Raw genomic sequence first — 18632 nt, forward strand, 5'->3', positions numbered from 1 at the left:
CACCTTTTCCTCAGTACATTTAAAGAACACTTGTTCCCACGTAAATGACATTATGTTGAACTTCTCTACTTGTCAGTCCTGTACAATAAATATTTTGGAATAAATTTGTAGTTTGATAGTAAGTTTTCAGTCTTTTCTTAATTTATGTAATGAGAATTTTTTCGTGGTATGTACATCTAAATAAGATTAGAAATAACTAACAGCCTTAAGTTTATGATCCTACGTAGAAGTATATACCATGGATTTTTTATTAACTATGGGTAGGAACAGAAACAATTCTGTCACTTTTATTTTACAGAGATGGACAAACTGAGAGTGTCATACATTTTATCTTGTTCTCGCAGAATCTCTCGAGGAATTTGAAGCTTAAAATATATAAAATGATACCTGTTGTTCGTTCGGTATGGTTGTGAAACATGGTCGCTTACTCTGGGGGAGAACGCAGACTGAAAGTATTTGAGAACAAGGTCTTGAGACGAATATTTGGACCCAAAAGGAACGGGAATGGGCAATGGCGGAAACTTCGTAATGAGCAACTACATCAGTTATACGGTTTACCAAACATGATTGAGGTCATCAAAGCTAGGAGGCTCAGGTGGGCGGGTCATATAGCCAGAAGGAAGGAAGTAGGAACGCTTTCAGAGTTTTAACTGGAAGTCTAATCGAAAAATGACCATCTGAAAGACTAAGGCGCAAATGGGAGAACAATATTAAGATGAATCTCGCAGAAATAGGAATACAAAGTAGAAACTGGATCCAGTTTTCTAAGGGTAGAAATCAGTGGTGAGCTTTTGTGAACGCGGCATTGAACCTTCGGGTTCCATAGACCATAAAGTAGTTAGTTAGTTATCTTGTATAGGGCAACAAGTTTTCGTTAGATACGCTGAGGGAGGAAGTGAGACGTGTCTCGAAACCGTTCGCATATGATGTGCTTTTAGATGTTTTAACGCGTTAGTATTTTTGTTTACTGCTGTGTTTCTATTTTATTCACGTATAATAAACTTTTATTCTAATGACGACACACTCCTGTGTAGTCACACCTTCGATTTCACTATTTGTTGTTGAGTCACATAGTCGACGAGGATAATTCCAGTTATTTTCTGTATTGACAACGAAAACGTTTTAAATATGCACAAATGAAACTAATGAATTCATTCTATTGTAAGTAGGTAAAGGAAAATTCCAAGTTAAAGCTCCAACCCTGTTGGAAGACAATATTCATAAATAAGTGAGAAGCTTGTATATTTCTTCAAGAAGTAAAAAGCTTACTACTTTAAATGTATCATGTAGTTTCCACAGGAAGGCCTTCAATACTGTATCCGAAATGATTGGTATTTATTAAGTCGTCAGCACTTGTGTAACACTCGAGAAGTAAGGATCGGCGCAAATCTGTCTTTAAAATGAAAGGAGGGAAATAGACTGTTCCCATACATAGGGGAAGTCAGTTTAATATGAGCATCGCGAAGCTTTTAACTCGCACAGCATACACATACCTTTCGCAAGAGAAATACAACGAATTCGTAGCATTATTTGGAATTTCATGAATTTGCAGAGAGTAGCCCAAGTTCGTTCGCTGCAGTTGTGAACATAAAGAGAAGTTTATATGTACATAAAATTAAAAAAATGTAGCTTTTTGGAGCTACAGTTAAATTTAGGGTAATGGATAATAAGCTAAAACTTGGTGTCTATGCGTTGTATATAATTTTTCAATGGATTTATAGCTAGTCATTTTGTCTAGAAACACAATGCCAGTCTTCTGTTCATTTCTTTTCTATAAACAGAGTTGTCAACTACAACACGTTAAAATATCATTAGCAGTCTGTGAAATATGAGCTTTTAAATTCAGTTTAATATGGGCACATATTTTTTTTTTTTTATTATTATTAAAGTAATGAGAAAAATGGACGTGAGGAGCTGTTGCAGATGTTAACTAAAGTAGACCTTCCGTAATAACATAATTTGTAATAACATGGATGATATAAATTCTACAATCTTCCAAGTTCATAATGAGCTTGGATACATTTCGTCCATTTCCAGTCCTATCACCCCAGCCCTTTGTGGGAGGGGTGTTGTCACAGTCTATGTGTGGAGAATGTGAACGAGCAGGCATCCATTAAATAAATCTAAAGCATAAGTGGATAATAATAGTTCCATTGAAGAAAACGCCAGAAATGCTACGCCTAGAAAGAGGACAAGCTCACCCACACAGTGTGAGGAATATGATTGTATTTGCCATATTTGTGAAGGAAAATTTAGTGGACTCCAAAGGGATGAATGGATCAAGTGTGATATGTGCCAAGACTGGTATCATGTCCTGTGTGTGAAGAGTTATATTGTTAAAGGTTTGGATAACCCTTTCAACAAACAAGCCATTTCAACAATGAAGAAAACTAAATAAAAAATCGGCATGGATTGTTGTCTTCGATGGGTTATAAAGTTTCTTCTCGAAAAATTTGATATCTCTAGGTTGAAATTTGTAAGAGAAATCGTGAATTTTCGTGAAAAGTAAAAAATACATGAGAGAGAGACGAAGACTGTAGTGACATCTATCAGCAAAGCTTGTCCCATTAAACTAACCTTAAGGAAATTCTATTAATACCTCATATATTTATTATTATGAAGCTTAGTTCGTTTTTAGGGAAGTAATTGTGTACAATATATTTAGAAAATGCAGGCATAAATAATTTTTTCCTGCACTAAATTTTTTCCTATAAGCAAATTAAATTAAATTTTCAACTGAAAAATAGAGATCAACAGACGAGTCGTACATTTTCTGTATTATTATTATTATTATTATTATTATTATTATTATTATTATTATTATTATTATTATTATTATTATTATTATTATTATTATTATTTGTGTAATTACATATAATTTGTTCTCGATCCGGAAAATGTCTAGATAAGCTTTATTTAATTTTGAACAATGTAAAATTGGGCAAAGGTAATGCAAAGGTTATCAAATATTTAGGGTAACATAGATATCTACACTGATAAGTTTCAGTAGTATTGGGAGAATTTAAAGCCCTATTGTTGTGCATTTAAATGTGTTTAAACTAATGATACTTTTTTTTTTTTTTTTTTTTTGATAGGGTTCTGTATCAGCAGCAGAACCAGCCTATGGATGCACTGCAGGCGTATATATGTGCCGTTCAGTTGGATAAGAGTCACACAGCAGCGTGGACTAATCTAGGTGAGTTTTCATCTACGCGTGTTTATCAAGTTACTTAGCGCATTAGGTAGTTTAATCGGCATTTTTTGTAGTTGATCTTAATCATAGGTATAGTGCCATTATTGCCAGATCACTTGCTGCAACTGAGAAGCTTCCATGTCTCACGTTCTTCCAACTAGCTCTTTGTTTTTACATACGATTTCTCTGTTTGATATTGTTCATTAATTGTAGTTTACTTCGTCCTCTCCTTCTCTGTGCTGGGGCCATACCCCTAAAACGTCCCACATGATACATTACCTTCTCATCCAATGTGTCAACCAATTTATCTTCCTCTTCGTAATAATATCTAAAATTGTTTTTTTCTTTCCTACCATTTTCTAACACCCTCTCAATAGTTTTCTACTCGACTCAGTCACTTCTCTCCATTCTTTTCCACACCTACACTTCAAAAATAGTTTTTCATAATTTTGCGTAATGTTCATGTTTCTGACCCATACAGTACAATACTCCACGAAGCATTTTATGAGTCTTTTTCACAAATCTTTATTCAAGGCTCCAGAAAATAGTATTTTCTCTGTTTTAAAGGCTTCTTTCGCCATTCCTATCTTTGCTTTTATTTAAAGTTCACACTAATAATACTACCCACGCATCGAAAAGTAATCACCTGTTCTATTTGCTCGCCTCCTATTTCTATGTTTGACACCGAACCGCTTCGTTCCAGTCATCATGGCTTTTGTCTTCCTAACATTTATTTTCGTTCCATAGTCTCCACACGCCTTCCTCAAGTTTTGTAACATCTTATTGATTTTGTCTTCAGATTCTGCATCAAGCGCCATATCATCGACAAACCGTATACACCTGATCATTCTACCTCCTACTGAAATGCGGTCTTCGTTATGTACTACACTCCACTCACTCCCTTCTAGATAGATACTAAATATTGTTTGTAAACAGTCCTAAAATTTTAAACATATTCTTATATATAAAGAAAAAAAATGTAGAGATTGAACATCTTTCTAACATGATTATTGAAGCACGTTGTACACGTATAGTGCAAATGTATAAGCCAAGTACTCAGGTTTTTTAAACAACTTGTAGTTTTCTTGTTAATCTCAATTGTTCGCGAATTCTTTATATATTAACTGATGGTTATTGATTTCTTGTTTTCAGGAATATTGTATGAAACTTGTAGCCAGCCACGTGACGCCTTTGCGTGTTATGTGAACGCTACTCGTGGGAATAATAAGCCCATGAATCCTAACCTCAGTCAACGTATTAAGTTCCTTCAGACACACCTTGCCAACGCCCCGATGCCAAGCGTAACAAGCAAGTACGTACCTCGCTCTCTACTTCTTTTACATAATAAGATCGTATACAAGTTATTTATAGATTATAATAAGGGGTTTGGGCGTAAAACATAATAACCCACAAAAGTGGTATGTGGACTGATATGATCATGATACTCCTTGTTTTTCCTGCTACAACTTGTAGAACTTTCGGGAACATAGTCAGGATCTTCATCGACGAAATTTTCAACCATTTCAAAAGAGAATCAATAAAAATGGTATTTACGGGTTTGTTTAAAAACTTACCTTGTAAGGCCACATGTGGATGTTGTGTTTAGGAGTTAAAATGTAGAATTGGCACCATTACTGTTAAGATTTTTTAAAAAATGAGATAAAATCTGTGAGTTTTACGTGTCACGGTTATGCCGGCTAGGCGAAAGGAGACGGTGATGATGAGAAATGAATAAATTGGTCAGGGTGGCCACTCACCTGGAAAACCTGGAAAACCGGGAAAAGTCAGGGAATTTTTTAATTCTGGAAAAGTCAGGGAAAAGTCAGGGAATTTTGATGAAAAACATGGAATTTTTACTCGGAAGAAAATTTACGTTCTGCTGTATTCCTAGCCATTTAGCCGGTTTATTTATATACAAAATAGCTTTGGTCGCTGGTGGCTTCGCCCCCAGATTTCTCATTCCTTCCAGCTTTCGTTTATCTAGCTCTGCTGGTTTGGGCTGCGCATACTTTCTTCATATTCTTTTGTCATTTAGTGCTGCCCATGAATTGAGCTGGAGCGAAATCGGGACCATTTTGTAATTAACACACTTGTTTAGTTCGATGGCTGCTTGATTTCCAGAATTCGCTCGGGGCTGCGCCCCTGCATCCCGTTTTGGTGGTCACGTGATTAATATAAAGGCTGAACGATAGTTGAGTATTTCTGCCGGGAGAGTTCCGAATGTGTGTCGAACTCCACAAAATGTGTGGAATTTTGGTTAATGCGTGTATTTCTATGTGGAATCAAAAACTGTGTGGATTCCACATGCATTTGTACTCAGTGGCGGCAGTACTTTTTGCGCCACACGATTAATTGGCCATGCTTTTTTACAGATATTTGACCTTTTGACCACCAATTTGAAGTAATGGCATTCCCCTCCCCCTAGTTTTTACACCCAATTCCGCTACTGCATGTACTATTGTTCTAAAAAATCAGCTTCAAACAAATTTTTCTGATTTCTTAAAAGCACATTTTAATAGTGCTCATTTACTTCAGTTCCGTTGTTTTGTTACACAATATTTCCCATCTATGTCGACCTGTTCCCCGGTTGCATAACCACCGCACGCCACTGCTGGCACGACAAAACCTTTGGGGCCCGGGCCTACCTAAAGTTGTTAATGCCGGCTTTCTAGACCGAAGTCCGCTACTTCTTAATACAGGTAGCTCCATATGTCCTCTCCATTCATTTGTGACGTCAAAGAACGATAGCATAACCTTGTACTGCAATATGACAGAGGTTGCTAATAAGCACACCTGGTGAAGGTATTGTATATTTGTTGTTAAATCCGGAGAAATATTTGATTGCAAATTAACGAATAATAAGTAGATAATGAGTAGAACAGTTTCTTGATTTGAATTTTGCAATTTTAAACCGATTTTATGTAAATTCTGTAATGGTGTTTTTCCAAGAAAATAAATTTAAGAATGATTGACTACTTATTTTTTAAACATATATTTGTTTAAAAAAGAAATGAAAATTTCAGTCCAGGGAGTTGAGGATTGTCGCAGGGTGCGGGCTCCACCTCCATTGGCCATTTCCTAGCTATGGGCCTGGATCAAAATACCATGTTTTCGAGTAATTCTTTTTCTTAACACATGGACTTCTTTGCCGTATAACTCACATGATTTGTGTTTAATAATGGTTTACGGGTTTGCAGGGCCGGCGACAGGGGAGGGGGAATAAGGGACAAATGCCCGGGGGCCTGGAATCACAAAAGAATAATTAAAAGCAATAATTTTACTGGAATTTAGGGGTTCGTGTCCCTGAGTTGCCCAAGGTTCCTATATATACCAATTTTAGATCTCTCTAGAAATTTTCTGGAAAACCGGGAAAATTTCTGGAAAAGTCAGGGAAAAGTCAGGGAATTTTGAAATTCCAAATGAGTGGCCACCCTGTTGGTGTAATCAAGGAAGTGGGAGGAAACAGGAGAACCCCGCAAAAACCCACACACGAACAAAAATAATAAATAAATAAATAAAATAAAATAAAAATCTTTACCTTAACGGCTTGAAGTTGTGCCTTTGTAGGCTGATTGGGACGGATTGTGAATGCAAAAAAAGAGATTATTCAAGTGTTATCAGATTGGAGGTACTATAGCACGGCCAACAAGAGATGGTCTCTGACGTTTCTTAACACATGCGGTGGGACATTGCAGCCTCTACTTTGATACCAGTGTTACCAACCACGATCGCTCTGTCTTATACCATTAATTAAATTGCCACTACAGTTGCACCGAAAAAGAACCTTGACACGCGAGTAGTGGCAATGTCATTGCGAGCTGTCAGAGACCTTCTCTTACTGGACGCACTATATGTAAAAGTGGGAGAATTTATCACAAGTGAATCTTTGCTCACATGGATTGATCGCTCTGCTGCTTAGTCTATTGTGTCCTCGTTAATCTTTAGCCTAATTAATTTTAAGCCAAGGTTGCAGTTTGACCATTATAATTAGGGCTCAGATTTCCATAATATATCCTGGAATCATTTAATATGTCTAATTAAATATAAACACATTTCTGACACTTGTGAACACTAAAATACAGCCTTTATTAGTCATATAAATGTATATTTAAACTACATTTTAGCTTTAGGTCATATATGGGATCTAAGTGATATAGAAGCTTATTTTTGGTCATGTTTGGGGTGGAAGTGATATAGAGGCATATTTTTGGTCATATTTTAGACGAGTTTTGCTTATTGCTTAGAAATATATTTGCCATTACTAACAGCGAGAACAGAGGGTGATGAAACTTTCCTTTTATGGGGTAAGCAATATGCTGTGACTTACGCTTCAGAGCTTAAATATATTCATTCTTGGTAAAAAAAAATCGTAAACTTATTAGGAATTTATTTACTCCCAAGAAATAACTATTCTTAGGAATTTATTTACTCCTAAGAAAAAGCTATTCTTAGGAATTTATTTATTAAAAACTTAAGTTTAAATAATATTTGAAAGAATTAATTTATTTTTGAGTCATTCTGTGATATTTTGGGTCATATTTTATCACTTTTTAGGGGCATGAGTATTTTGGACGTTTTTAAATCATAGAAATCGGAGCCCTAATTATAACTGAAAACACTAACTCAAATGCCCTAGTCCTAAAGTATTATTTGAAAAACAATACTAACATTAATATGTTCGTCTGATGATTGTGTTTTACATGTTCAGTTAGTTGATAGGTCTAGACAGTTGTTCTCAATGGTATTCTAATGTATAGAAAATACGGTACGGATTATTAAATTATCAGTTGTTTTTATTCAGCGTATTTGGTTATATTCAACTCAATTTAAATAAATAAATAATAAAAAAAACGACAAAGCGACTTTTATTTTAAAATAATAAATGTGTGACAGTTATTATTTTTAAAATAAATGTTGCTTTGTTTGTCTAGTTCAAGTTATTTAAGGTGGTAAAGCTAAGATAAACCAATTAGTTAATTTAACATTTGCAAGAGATTCGTATTATAATTCTGATCTTTTGTTATTATGTGCCGACGTGCCCGCGACCCATGGTTTGAGAACTCGGGTTAGATATAACATCTACTATTGCTGCCCTCTACAGGCCATTTCCGAGCAACAATTTCAAACTAAGTTCGACATTGTATCCGGAAATATAGAGGGCGAAAATTCTTCCTACAATGGCATTGTCCAATGTATATTATTAAGTGGTTAATTAAACGTTTATATGTATCACTAGCAGCGTTCACCCCGCTTCGCTGCGGTCACCCCGGAACGCAATAAACTTTGTTACTTAGATAATTTTTACTTTTTCGCTTTCAAATTGCAGTAAATGTTAACATTATAGCGCCTGTCATTTATGTTAACCCGCCGAGTGACCCGCTTCGCTGCGGTCACCCCGGAACGCAATAAACTTTGTTACTTAGATAATTTTTACTTTTTCGCTTTCAAATTGCAGTAAATGTTAACATTAAAACGCCTGTCATTTATGTTAACCCGCCGAGTGACACGGTCATGCGGGTTGCATATAAATACGTTTATTTTTATACCTATGATGAACTAATAACAAAGGATTTGTACGTATGGACACTTGAATGGTCAATTATCTCAAGACACTGGTAATTAAAAATTAAAGTGATATGATAAAAACCATCTAGGGTCCAAATCCTAATAACCCCCCAAAAATAAAAGAAATTGGTTCAGCCGTATTAGCGTGATGAGGGAACAAAGGTTTTGTACGTTCTCTTTTATAATATAGATTACCAATAGCGAAATAGTCTGTAAAAAATGTAACGTGTCTACAAGAAAGCAACGAATAATAAGTAATTCAGATTGTTGGGCGCATAAAAGGAAGAGTTGTAGGATCCGACGTAATTAATATACGAATCGTCCAGTTCCAGAACGGTTCTTGTTCATTTACAAAAAAATTCCAGAAAACTTACCAAAAATGTAGGATCTGCATGTGTTGATGTGAAAAACCTAAAAATCCTCAGATATTTCGTTCTACAAAACGGGATCGATCCTACAGGTTTTTGTTTTCTGGGATTATCTGTAAATGGACAAGAGTTGTTTTGTAACCGGACGACTCATATAAAAGTGTGGTTAGTTGGTACATAAATTGGTAAGTGTGAGCCGTTTTTCACCTATCCATAAACCAGAGGAATTCTACTTGGGTAGTTAAGCCAATAGAGCAGCATTTTCCGTAAATATTTATATACATAATTTTTTGATTAGTAACTTCTCGTAATATAGTTTAATTTTTCAGAGCATGTTTAATAGAAGTAATTTTTAAACAGCCAATTTCAGGCTTGTGATTTGCTATTTCCTATTGGAAAGAAATATATGCTGCATTATTGCCTGAACCTGAGCTAAGAGTCCCGGTTAGTGGGAGGTCAAACGCGGACGTTGCAATCGAGGAAATTTGGTATGTGAACATACCGTAATTTCGTATTCAATTAGCTGATATTCCTAAAGAAATTATTTTGTACGTTGTATTTTGATATATAGGTATTGGCAATAACGTTCTGTAATAATTTCATTTATTACGAACCGAATATATAATTGGTTTAGCTATTGTTTCATCAAAATTGTTTAAGAAAAAAAAAAAAACTTTTTATATTGCTATGTTGGCTTAAATACAGGGTGAGGCAAAAAGATGTTACATTAAATGAGGGTATACTCACGTAAAATTACAAGGCAAGGATTTGGTTACAGGCACCCATCCATCTCAATGCACCTATGTAGTCTGTCCATTGTTGATTGGGCGGAGACAGCAGCGATGACCTGAATGATATGGTGCTTCAGGTCGTCCAAGTTGCTAGGTTTAGCTGATATACACACGATCATTGATTATACCTTACAACCAAAAATCACATGGCGTCAGGTCGGGGGACGATGCTTGGGGGTAATTTTTCTTGTACGATGCCTGGGAACTGAAAAACCTCCATCCAGGTGGCTATTTCCCTTTGTTCCTCAATGGAATATCGTCTCGCCATGGATTAATCTGCAAAACAAAAACAAAAAGAAGATCCACTTGATGTTTGCCTCACCCTGTATATACTTACAATCTATCCATTGAAAGTCGAGCTTGCGAGTATTCAACTATTAAATATAATCTCACAATTCCCTATTCAAATATTGTTCTGTGGTCTCGTAGTGTTTAGTTTTGGCTTAACGTTATTAAATGTAGAAAAAAATCACCGCTAATATACTATCCCACAAATATTGGGGAATGCTTTTTTAAATAAAGAATTTTCCACTTGCCGTGTAATTGATGGCGTGGATTCGATACCGGAATCGTAAATTACATTACAGATATTTCCGAATAGTTTGGTGGCTTTTTCCGCTTTCATTTTTTGGAAGGAAGAGGAGTATGAGATTGGTAATTGCTTATTGCAAGTTGAATAATAAGAGGGATTATTGCAAGTTGATAGCCAGCCATCCACTTTTATGGAAGATGTTTTCTCTTCTCTATGTAATGAAAAAGTATACTCAGTTTATGATTTGTCTTCGCCGTATCAACAGTTGAAAGTAACGGAGCATTCGAAACGCTTTACTACTTTGTTACTCATTGGGGAAATTTTATATATATAGAAACAAATTCCCTTTGGTTTTACGCTTGGTGGTTTTGCATTAATGGGGGGTGATGAATAAGTCATTCCATAATTTAAGAAAAAAGGGATTGGAATATTATTATGATGACGTAATTATTTATAATGAAAATGTTAAACTACAGGAATATTGTTTAACACGATCACCAACAAAGAGTGATTTTCAACGCCTTTATCTCCAATAGATCCTCAAAGAATTGAGATAATACGAAACACCCTGTATCTTATCGTTACCTATATGCTATTATTAATTTAAATCTTTTATATAAGAAAAAAGAAAATATTGGTTAATAACCTAATACAGGAAAAAAATGACTTTCGTCGTTTGTTGAGATTTATCTGTGTGTGTTTTTTAAATGTAAGAAATGATCCTGCTTTCTTCTTTTTCTATTTCTCCAGGAAGCCCCCGTTTGCTTCTTTCCTTCAATACACATAGGAAATCGATCGTCGATTTTCCTATTTAAGGATTACGGTAAACTTTGTGATTGCTGTAGGTAATAATTTTCTAATAAGAATTCAATTGTTGATATTATCTGGTTTAAATTGTTGTAAGGTAGGTGACTTGAAACATTGTATAAAAATACTTCCGTTCCAACATACGTCCAATAGATTGAAATAGAGGAGAGAATTAATATTGGAATGTAACATTATGTGTAGTAACCTACTTAATTTTTGGTATGAATGAGCAGTGTGTTTCATGGGCTTTTCATTTTCTCTTATTTTGGATAGCATGATCATAATTATTTTTAGTATGAATGTGGAATGAATGCGTAGTTAAAATAACACTCATTCAATATTTTCATTTTACTATTTCTCTTTCGTATCCAAAATCGATCTTCTTTTCTTTTTCTTTTGTTTTTTGTCAGATTTTTCTTTGAGGATGTGACATATAGGAAATAAGTTACGGATCATTGTGTTATCTATTACTATTATTCAGCATATTTTGGTATATTCAACTCAATTTAATATTTGCAAAAGATTCATATTGTAATTCTGAGCTTTGTTCTTATGTGTCGATGTGCCCGCGACCCATGATTTGAGAACTTTACAGTCTAAGCATGGTTATGTAACATTTACTATTGCTGCCATCTACAGACCATTTCCGAGTAACGATTTCGAACTCTTTAATATCGACATTGTATCCGGAAATGTAGAGAAAGTTCCTCCCATGATAGTATTTTCCAACGTATACTATTAAATGGAGAATTAAACGACGTTTATATGTGTCGCTACCAATAGTGAATTGTCTGTAGAAAGTGTAACGTGTCTATAAGAAAGCCACGTGTAATAAGTAATTCAAATTGTTCGATGTATATAAAAGTAAGAGTTGTATAAGCCAACGTAATTAATATGTAAAAGTGTGGTTAGTTGGTACATAAATTGGTAAGTGTGAGCCGTTTTTCACCTATCCATAAACCAGAGGAATTCTACTTGGGTAGTTAAGCCAATAGAGCAGCATTTTCGTAAATATTTATATACATAATTTTTTGATTAGTAACTTTGCGTAATTAGTTTAATTTTTCAGAGCGTGTTTAATAGAAGTGATTTTTAAATAGCGAATTTTAGGCTTGTGATTTTGCTATTTTCTATTGGAAAGAAATATATGCTGCATTATTGCCTGAACCTGAGCTAAGAGTCCCGGTTAGTGGGAGGTCAAACGCGGACATTGCAATCAAGGATATTTGGTATCTGAACATACCGTAATTTCGTATTCAGTTAGCTGATATTCCTAAAGAAATTATTTTGTACGTTGTATTTTGATATATAGGTATTGGTAATCACCTTTATAATAATTTTAATTATTACGAACCAAATACATAATTGGTTTAGCTATTGTTTCATCAAAATTGTTTAAGAAAAAACTTTTTATATTGCTATGTTGGCTTAAATATAACCGACCTTGCGACTTTTCAACTACTAAATATAATCTTACAATTCCCTATTCAAATATTGTTCTTTAGTCTCGTAGTGTTTATGTTTGGCTTATTAAATCTAGGAAGATAACCACTAATCTGCTATCCTACTAATATATCCTTTTCTAAAAGGAGTTTTCCACTCCCGGTGTAATTTATGGCCTGGATTCGATCGCAGGATCGTAAATTACATTACAGTATGCTGCGAAACTTTCGAGGCAATGTTATAATAAAGAATCAATAAACATATATAATTCAGTATAAATATGGAGAAAAAGTAGCAAGAATATAGAGATTTAAAAAGATGTTATTTTCGAGAGATGTTCATAATTAGATACTAATAATTAATGAACAATTTGAGATTATTGTTCTGTACACAATAGTTTTGTTCGTACAGGAATTGATGATGAACTGGAGGTGAGATAGTCTACCGCGCAGTTGGTAGCTGTTACGTTGCGTTCACTCAACAGAGAAAGGTATGCCGTGACTGGAAGAATGTTGAGATTAACTGGTCTAGAGGCATAGAGTGGTGATAAGATTGAAGAAAGGAGAATAACTGGTATAGAGTGGTGATAAGATCGAAGGAAGAAAAATAACTGATCTAGAGTGGTAATAAGATTGAAGCAAGGAGAATTAACTGGTCTAGAGTGGTAATAAGATTGAATCAAGGAGAATTAACTGGTCTGAGTGATAATAAGATTGAAGGAAGGAAGGAGAATAACTGGTCTAGAATGGTAATAAGATTGAAAGAAAATATCTGGTCTAGAGTGGTAATAAGATTGAAGAAAGAAAAGTAACTGATCTAGAATGGTAATAAGATTGAAGTAAAGATAATAATTGGTCTAGATTGGTAATAAAGAGTGAAAGGAGAAGAATAACTTGTCTAGAGTTGTAATAAGATTTGAAGAAAGTGTGACGTGAATTTGAATTACGGTTGTCTAAGTGGTTATTATGATATTTTATTCAATATTTTATTTTTGTTTACAGACGCCGTCAGCTCCCATCCATTGAAGAAGCGTGGAACCTTCCAATCTCTGCGGAGATGACATCGAGGCAACAACAGCAGAATCCTCTGGTTCAGCAACGGCCGGGAGTGTTTCAGAAGGGCTATACTCAGGTAAGGAGCTAAGCTATTTGGTCTCCATGAGTCGTTTCCATGATGTGTATTCACGATCAAATTCTACATCATTAATAAAAGGGAGGAAACTGTTCAAATGTCAGAATTATTCCATTAGTTTGATCTTATTGAGCTTAACCAAATGATATACGTCATGCGTAGTTTTCGAGACAGTAGTGAGAAAAGTTAATTTGTAAATATAAAAATTCATGGTGTACAAGAACCATAAACGTGTAATAATGACCAATCTTCGAGCAGGTAATTCTAACTGCTAATTGTAGCAATGGAATACATATTGGGTAATTTTAACTGCTAATTGTAGCAATGGAATACATATTGGGTAATTTTAACTGCTAATTGTAGCAATGGAATACATATTGGGTAATTTTAACTGCTAATTGTAGCTATGGAGTACATATTGGGTAATTTTAACTAATTGTAGCAACGGAATACATATTGGGCAATTTTAACTGCTAGTTGTAGCAATGGGATACATATTAAGTAATTTTAGCTGCTAGTTGTAGAGCTATGGAATATATATTGAGTAATTTTAACTGCTAATTGTACTATGGAATACATATTGAATAATTGTTCTTACGTAGTTGTATCGAGGGTTTTAAAAAATTCTTTCAAATCATTTCGATGCTCTCTGGCATCTTTTTCAGATTTTTTTTCCCTCAAAAGCCCAGATACAGTGTAAGAATATTTATATCTAAATAATTGTAACCGATACTTATAAAAGAAATTACGATATGTATCAAAAGTGTAAGTAGACTGTAAAAGCCTAGCAGTTGAATATTTGTATGTGTTCATAGGGTACGCAGCAGTTCCATGGGGGAGCTGTAACAAATGGTATAAATGGTCATCCGCCTCAGGGACCACCGCCTCCATATCCTGTGCAGTCGGCAGTACAGAACTCGCAAGGAAATGCAGCCAAGAGGTTCAAGGTAATAGGAATTCCATTTTCACCCTAACAGTAAGAATTTGCAATGCTTATAAGTCTAATTCTAGTCTGTCCAACATCTACCCACTAAAATCATGATCTATTTCTATTATCTGACAAGTAACACTTCACATCGTTGCTGCCGGTCTGACGCTAAACTATACATTTTCGGAAAGCACTAGTCCTAAATAGGATAACTACACAGTGCGACGGTCAGACGTTGCCGCGTTCAGGACTTATGGAGCGTCAAACATTAACATGGGGTTTATGAGAGTTACAGGAAACGAAGAAGAACACAAGGTTTGTGACGTTTGAATCGACGTTGTCTGATTGAGCACTTGTTTGCGTAAGTTAAAGGGTACAATCAATGTGCAAATCGTCGAACAGAGCATGAGAGATGCAAAGAGTGCGCTCACAGTGTGCACACTTGACGAACGGTAGTTCGCCGCACGTGAAGCACACGTCACCTTCGTCGAGGGAGTCAAAGCAGTACTCGTGCGGAGAGATCCACATTCCCGGCTCCTCGTCCAGATAGCCAGCCTTGTGGAAAGCGTACCGGATCAGGTTCTTGAATCGGGGTGCGCTGAACTGGTAGAGTGAAAACGACTGTAGTGCCAGGAATCTATCGCGATGCCAGATATCCATGACACTGTCCATGGCCAGTGTGTCGGTCACAAAGCGTACAAAGGACTTGTACTGACGGAAGAAATGCACATCTAAAGGCTGAATCTTTCCAGTGCAACCACCAGGAATCAGTCTCTTGTGCAACGCAACGTCGGCAGGCTTCAGTGCGTTCGATAGATTGTCGTCCTTGTTCAGAGTCCACGAGTCCAATAGCAAAACGATCTTCTTCCGATCATCAGGCATGCTTGGCCAGAACACTTGCTCGTAGAAGTCCTTAAGGTCGTCCCTGTTCATGTTGGACGTTTTGCCAGCAAATGATTTGATGTTCGGTGGATCTGCAGGCTTGTTTCCCGGAAACTTTCCACTTGGTTCCGACACCAGTACATACATCGGCCGCAGAATCTCTCCGGCCATGGTGATCACGGGCATGATCATGTAGCTGTGGGTTGTTGCGCTCATGGATCCCACAACCGCTCGCACGACTGTTGTTCCTTTGGTACGGAGAGTGCGAGTACTCTGCAACAACTTCTTGAAGCTACTCTGATCTGCATTGGCAACCTGCGTTGGTGGGATGCTTTCGCTTGCAATGAGCTCGCGAGTCGCTAATACGAAAGCATCAGCCTGCTGCTGCAAGTCCAACTCTTTCAGTTGCCAGGTCCTGCCGACCCTGTGGGTGATTGCACGGTCCACGATGTTGTTGCGCTTCTTGAATCTGTACACCCACGACGGTGATGCCTTGAACTTGAGACTCTTGTTAGGGTCCAGTTCATTAGCTGTTTGCCTAGCCCAAATTCGCAACGTTCGATCGTGAATGATAGCAGTGTGCTGTTTCTCCGCGAACATGCCCCGAACTGCCTCATTGATCTCTGCCATCAGCGTCTTCTTGTCATCTTTGCCTTGTGTTGCCCCAAAGTGACGTAGCACGCCAATGTTCCGAATATACCTGAACTGATTCTGCAGAGTCGAGTGGGTAGCACGACCGGTCTTTGTGTTCCAAGGCCTACCTGTTTTTGGATTTACCGTCCAGTAGGCATAGGCTTTTGCCTTGTACTCGCGCCACTGCTCTGGTGTCATTTTGGAGTCTTCTGGAGGCTGATCCTGGAACTTCGGCTTCTTCACAGGAGAGGGCAGGTATTCTGACGCTGATGAGCCAGATGCGGAAGACGTATGAGACTGCTGCGATGACGAAGGCATCTCTGCATCCTCCTGCTCTTGGTCTTCCTCGTCTCCAAAATCCATGTCTCCGTCCCCCTGGTCACCATCACTGTCACCGAAGCCGAGCGTACGAATCTCTTCAACGACTTCCATCCCGCTGGTCAAAAGAGACTTGATGTGTGCCACCATCCTTTGCTCTTCCAAATTTGGATTGCGCTCATTTGTCCCGATCTCGGCCACCAGAGCCCAAACGACCACTTTCGGATCCATCTTACAACGCATACCTAAAAAAAACAAAAACAACACAAATGTTAGCACAGAGTACAAATGCAAGACGAATTAGCATGAAATAATACGACTGCTACAACACACATGTTAGCACAGAGTTCAAATGCAAGACGAATTAGCATGAAATAATACGACTGCTATGGTTACTCTCATAAACCCCATGTTAATGTTTGACGCTCCATAAGTCCTGAACGCGGCAACGTCTGACCGTCGCACTGTGTAGTTATCCTATTTAGGACTAGTGCTTTCCGAAAATGTATAGTTTAGCGTCAGACCGGCAGCAACGATGTGAAGTGTTACTTGTGAGTTTACATATTGTTTTTCATACACTATTACTTTTTCTACAAAATAAGAAAACAAAGAAAAGAGAAAAGCATTTGGAATTTTCGTATTAAACTAACATTTGGTCGTATGAATAGGACATGAATCTCAGATGCATTCTTTCATAAATCGTTTCGTAACTTTTAGAAACAACTCTTCTGGTATAAAATTAACTCTTCCATTTTACAAAAACAACCCTCTTCATCTTTGTGTATATTGTCACTATGTAATTTAATAATAATAATAATAATAATAATAATAATAATAATAATAATAATAATAATAATAATAATAATAATAATAATAATAAATATAATTTCTACAAGAAGGAAAATCGTTGGTTTGTATTTTTAACATAAGTTAAATGACATGTAAAAAGTTGAAGTATTCAATTTCTGGTATGAGCTCCTCCTTGGCTAAGCGGTTAGCGTACGCGCCTTTGGCGTGGGAAGCCCGGGTTCGATTCCCGGCGGGAGCTCATGTGGTTCGGTTTCCACGTTAATCAGTAGGTCCACGTCTCATATAGCCTCGCTGCTGAAAAGGGACGTTAAACTCAAAATCAACTCAACTCAATTTCTGGTACACACCAGAATCTTAATGTATAATAAATTAAGAGAAAATATTTCTATATTTCGGTACTTCGATCTCTTTGGACCGGTACGTTATTCTGAAGAAACCTGTGAGTTCCTATCGCATACCTAAATATTTTTCCAAATCTACTTGTCAAATCCTTTTTTTTTTTTTAGTGCTCTAACGTATCTTTTATCCAGTCTTATAATAGGTATCTATGTATAAAATTTAGCATAGATAATGATGAAACCATAATCCTTAAATTTTATGAAGCGGTATTTATTTATAAATATTTTTGTATTTAGTTTGGACGCTTTTGAAATGATCAGCATAAATATCTTTAGAGATTTTCTCACTCATTAAAATTAAGTAAGATGGACTTAGGAACTGGCAACAATGAAGCAATATGAAAGCAGCTATAGGAAATTGTGGGGGGACACTAGCGTTGGATTCATGTCCGCGTGGTCCCGGGTTCGATTCCTGGCTGGTGCTTTCGGAATTTTAGTCGTCCTAAGTCTAGAAAGCTTCCGATACACCGGTTAGTGACAGGGCGTGTTCGTCGCTAGGAGGACGTAGTTCCACCAGTCGCTAACAGATGGCGTGGAGCGACTCAGGACCACAAACTGGACCGTTACCCCAAATGTTTTTTTATAAGAAATTGTAAATAGTTGGTGTTCTTTATAAAATTTAATAATTATTATGGATTCGTCATTATGTATGTCATGTTTTAGACTCTTGTTGTAAGACTGAATAAAGCATACATTAAAGTACATAAGAGAAAGAAAACGGAATTTGGGCACGTGGGCTTGGGGAAAATATTAGGTATGTAACATCAGCTCACAGTTTTTTTTCGTATTAATGTTTCCCTGACAATGATATCAGCCCAAAGAGCTCCAGATAT

General features: G+C 36.4%; 1 protein-coding gene across 2 annotated transcripts in view; it reads left to right on the forward strand.

Annotated features, from left to right (window-relative positions):
- Utx (Utx histone demethylase) overlaps window positions 1–18632 on the forward strand; it is a gene marked incomplete in the record, with an annotated part of 320022 nt that overhangs the window by 261667 nt on the left and 39723 nt on the right. For both annotated transcript variants that reach the window (XM_081756709.1, XM_081756710.1), the window contains 4 exon segments: window positions 3096–3196; window positions 4346–4505; window positions 13701–13830; window positions 14646–14777. In XM_081756709.1, coding sequence (XP_081612835.1) covers window positions 3096–3196; window positions 4346–4505; window positions 13701–13830; window positions 14646–14777 — 523 coding nt within the window.

Source organism: Thermobia domestica, chromosome 4, assembly GCF_964235325.1.
Source record: "Thermobia domestica chromosome 4, izTheDome1.hap1.1, whole genome shotgun sequence".
Lineage (NCBI taxonomy): Eukaryota > Metazoa > Arthropoda > Insecta > Zygentoma > Lepismatidae > Thermobia > Thermobia domestica.